Raw genomic sequence first — 4,736 nt, 5'->3', positions numbered from 1 at the left:
CTTGGACAACTCTTCTGATAATTCTTTTCACTCCTCTGTCAGAAATCTTGTGAGGAGCACCTGGTCCACATTATTACAAATAACTTCATTTCTGGACATTTATGGTTTGATTTCTTTGTATGTATGGATCACTTGGGTTGTTACCAACATCTGGTGAAAATTTCACGTCATTAGCACCTCTAGTAATATATTTACTGAGAAAAATGGTGACGTGTTCAATACTTATTTTACCCGCTATATAAAGGAAAGGTGCGCAGGAACATGCGTACGCATGGTTTTATATATCTGAATATTTTGGTGCGGCGCACATTTCTAAATTTGTCCGTACGTCAACTTTTAGTGTGAAAGCTGCGCAATCCTTTATACGTGAGGCCCCAGGTGTGGGAGTAGTTGGGGAAAAAGATGGAGAGACACGCAGAAGGAAAACAAACAGATGTTTGTGCCTCTGACAGTTTCTAGAGAAGACATTAATAAGGGGTTAAAGTAAACGCTTGCTTTGAAATCAAATTTACAGAATTAGCTTTGGCTTATTTAGCTGCTTATCCATTCAACAATTAATTTTAGGGAGTTACAATAAAGTATGTAATCTGATATTTTTATTAAATTATCTGTAAGATGACACTGATGATTTACCATTAGAACTCTGTTGCTTCATTTGTGGGTCTGTTTCTGTTTGAGGATTAAGACTCAGTTCTATGAGCTTAAGATTAAAAGCAGTAATGATTAGTGTGTACGCACTGTAAGACAGTGTAGCTGAATGTCGGCTGTTTGTCTTGTACTGGTGGCGCTGGTGAAGGGAACAGAGAGGCGCCCTGAGCCGTGTTCTCATTGAGCACCCGGATGGCCTGTGGAAAGAAGCTCATCTTGATCTTCATCATGTTGATCCTCAGGCTGCAGGAGGGATGGAAACACAGAAAACAGGCCATGATCTGGCTGATTTGGGCCTCTAGCTATCCATCCTGTTTCTACACTGCCGTCTGTGCCTCTGTCCTGTAGGGAACACGAAACAGGCTCTGTGCTCCTTTCTAACAAGCTCTGCCTGCAGGATAAGCTCACCTGTTCTTTTTAAAACGGGCCACATTTGAAAAATGGCAAATGGATTGAACTTAAATAGCACTTTATCAAGTTCATACAGATTCCGAAGTGCTTTACACTTCAATCATTTACCCATTCATCGAACCGGCAACCCACCGATTACAGGACGACTCCCCCAAAAACAAAAATAGGATGTTGATCTGGTGTCATGGGAGATTCTTCACCTCTCCCCAGTTTTTCTGCACCAATGTTGGCAGTTAGGGYCAACATTGGCCTAATTAGTTTGATGAGTAAACAGGATGTTGTTTTAATTGCAGCATTGCCAGTCCACAGCCTCCTATTGTGTGTAGGTAGTTGTTGCTGGAGTGGGGGGGTTACTGGTGGATTTATAATTAGTAATTAAAACTTGAAGTCAGCTGATTTGAGTTTATTAACAATGGGTTAAAATTTCAGGGCAGCCGATAGATGATTTTTGAAGCTATTTTTTGTTGCTGTTGTTGTTGTTTTTGGTTGATAAAAACAATAGTTTGTTAGACAATAGAGTCATTGCAGTAGTGTTTGTGGTATGTGTTGCTGATATACATATACAGTACATTTTTAGAAATTGTAAACTGGAGCAGTCATTTTTTAAAAAGCTTTTATCCTGTAGTGACTCCAGGAGGTACAGATTCTCCCTCCCACCTCCCACCCTGGGGTAACAGGGACTTCCTGATCAACGAGCTGAACACCGACACGCCAGGCGCAGCTGAGGACGGAGAGTACATCGAGCTGTGGCACCCATCGGGCCGCAGAGTGTCCCTGCAGGGCATCTGGATCCTCCTTTTCAGCGCGCACAACAACAAACCCTACCGAGAGATCAGCCTGAGTGGGCACTTCACCACCGCCAAGGGGTATTTTCTTCTGGGCAGTGATAGGTTGGTGCCTGCCCCGTCGCTTCGCCTGCCCCCTAACACTATCCAGAATGGACCCGATGCCGTGGCGCTGTATCGTAGCCCTTTTGGACCACCGTCAGCCATGCAGAGAGGGATCCCCACTAAAGGCCTTCTGGATGCAGTGGTGTACCGACAGAGGGGGTCGGACAGGGAGGCACAGGAGCTGAGTAAATATCTGACTCCAGGTCAGCTGCCATTGCTGGAGGACCCTGATGCTCTGCCCGGAGACGAGGCCCTCAGCCGCTGCCGAGGCCTTTATCCTTACGACATGTCGGCTTTTTCTGTGAGTACAAAGAGAATACACGACTATCTTACAGTCACTTTTAAGACGTTGTGTCAGTTTTAAACTTAAAGCTCTTGCATGAATAATCGTAGGTGGCTCCTCCTACCCCTCTGCGGGAAAACAGCTGCCCTCGTCCCCCTCCGGCACCTGAAGGTGTCGTCATCAATGAGGTGGCCAGCAAACTCTGGACCAATCACAGCCAGCAGAGAGCCTTCGTGGAGCTGCACGGACCACCTATGACAGACCTGCAGGGATTGGTCCTCTCGGTGTTTGACCAGGAGCGCAGTGGGACCGTCATCGCTCTTCCTTTGAAGGGATCTGTTAACCAGGATGGGTTTTATGTCATTGGAAATGTCACCGAAGCAGGTGAGGGGGAGATGGGAGGAGTGAAGTATGAGATGACCCATCTTCCTAATCCTTGTTTTTCGCAATCGTTCTTTTCCCCATGATGCATGGTCTTTGCTCTCTGTGTACGACTTCGTCTCGTCTGTGTCCCTCGCAGATCAGATGCTTCCTGAAGGCTCCACGGTGCCAGCCCGAGGAGCCGTGGTCCTGTGCTACGACCTGTTCAGTGTCTGCCGAGCCGGAACCGCTCTGACCAACTCCAGCCTCAGAGATGTGCTGGTGTTCAGCGAGAACCAGCAGCTGCTCTCCTCTCTGTCCACCACCAGGGGGAGACAAGTGATGCCAGCTCTCAGGTAAAACAGATGAAAGCATCATGAATTACCAGCAACCTTTCAGTTTTTAAACGTGTGGATATGTTTRGGTTGTAATTAGTTGAGGGGAAAAATGTATTGGGGTGATATGAAATGATTTTTCAACCATAATTACTAAAAATWAAAAGGCAAAAGGAGGACAAAAACATGTCCTCCTGTGTTTGTAATTCTGTAGATTTTACAGRCATTGATATAAATATTGGTAAACGTACTCCAAGTGCAACTAATTGGGCTGGAGCTTTGCTCCAAATGGAATTGTTTGTCAAAGTGCTGCACACCATTCAGAGATCACAAAGCACAGAGTCTGTCACCACTAACACCTAAAGCAGGCATATGCGTGTCAGGAGTGGACCATAGAGCAATGAATGAAAAAGAAACAAAACACAAGTTTACTTGTGYGTATTGTTTGAAATACAACAGTTTGCAGGGGTGGTGTGATGCTTTGAGCAACATTTTGTAGAAAAAACTTGAGTTTTTTTCATCAGTTTGGATTTTTTCTAACATCTTKAACATCATATTTTACCAGATGTACAGGACGTTTTCCTGGTTGCGGTGCAGGAGTAGCAAACGTTTATAAAGAAGGAAAACAGCAGTGAGAGAAATCTRTTTTGTGTCTGCTGATTTTAGTTCTGAAACATCGTCCCAGAGGCAATTTTTTTTTTAAAGATGTTGTGCCAGGAGATTTGGGTCCAAGCCTGTCTCCTGACCCCGGCACTGGGCAGATCCTTCAACCAGTCCAGTCAGTTTACTTCCCAGCATGTTGATGCAATGTTCCCTCAGCTTGTTTCATAAGTTCAGGCTCTGTTGCAAACCATGTTCACTCACAACAGTAGCATTCTCTGAGAGCACTTGTTTCTTTTTCGAAAAGTATTTTATAAATTGCCTGTAAACACAAAAGCTGTCTTCTCTGTACATTAAAAATGGACTGCAGCGAAATCTAAATCTCTTTAAAAAATTGAAATTCTTTTTCGAAACCAAAGATGCCATATCCTTCTTATGAAAGCGTAAGGTCATGTGTTATAAGAAGACAGTCCAAATGCCTGCCTCTCTAATGATATGGGGGTGCACAGACACTAATGCATAGTAAAAAGAAAAAAAATATGTATACAGACTGTTTATGTATGGACACATTGTAAACAGAAGAATGTAATGCAAAATAAAAAGACAAGCTATTGTCATCAGATACATATTGTGTTTGTTAACATAATATAATAACTGCAGGTCAATGGTGTAGGTAGACTTGCTGTCTGACTCTTAAGCCCTCCGCTTTTCCTCTGTGTGTGTGGGTGTGTGGGCGCTTTACGTGTGCAGGTCTGTGGCAGATGAACCTGTCTCACTCAGCCGATGTTCCTGCTGTGAGGTCAGGAGCCCGTCCTCGTGGACGAGCTCGTCTTCCACCCCTCACAACAACAACCTGTGTCCAAGCTCCGCCTTCTCAAGCCAAATCGATCTTTGTTTCCAACCTCAGTCCCACGACGGGCACAGGGAGTCAGAAGGTAAACCGTCAGGGAAATTAAGCTTAAAGGAGAAAATTAATTAAAAACATGCAAAAACATTTTTGGGAGGGGAGGATGAAGTTTTCTTGAAGCAAGTTTAAATCAGTTAAACTCTAGAGTGACTAAACAAGAAAAGTTATATTTTTAGACCCTTTTTTTCTTTTTCCTTACCTTTACCACCTTAGTTGCAAAATGTGTTCAAGAAACAATGGGCCTCATGCAAGAACATGTTCGTATTCTTATCCTAAATTTCTCTTACTTTTGTTCGAACAAA

The 4,736-nt window shown here is 43.9% G+C and overlaps 1 protein-coding gene across 3 annotated transcripts in view; it reads left to right on the top strand.

Moving 5' to 3' along the window:
- The window catches only part of si:ch211-183d21.1 (uncharacterized), a 26,192-nt gene that overhangs the window by 9,930 nt on the left and 11,526 nt on the right, over positions 1–4,736 (top strand). For all 3 annotated transcript variants that reach the window (XM_014008183.1, XM_014008184.1, XM_014008182.1), the window contains exons 5-8: positions 1,685–2,250; positions 2,343–2,616; positions 2,753–2,948; positions 4,278–4,462. In XM_014008183.1, coding sequence (XP_013863637.1) covers positions 1,685–2,250; positions 2,343–2,616; positions 2,753–2,948; positions 4,278–4,462 — 1,221 coding nt within the window. The remainder of the gene's footprint in view (positions 1–1,684; positions 2,251–2,342; positions 2,617–2,752; positions 2,949–4,277; positions 4,463–4,736) is intronic.

The sequence above is a fragment of the Austrofundulus limnaeus genome, unplaced genomic scaffold (assembly GCF_001266775.1).
Source record: "Austrofundulus limnaeus strain Quisiro unplaced genomic scaffold, Austrofundulus_limnaeus-1.0 Scaffold48, whole genome shotgun sequence".
NCBI lineage: Eukaryota > Metazoa > Chordata > Actinopteri > Cyprinodontiformes > Rivulidae > Austrofundulus > Austrofundulus limnaeus.
This window is presented reverse-complemented; position numbering and strand designations above follow the sequence as displayed.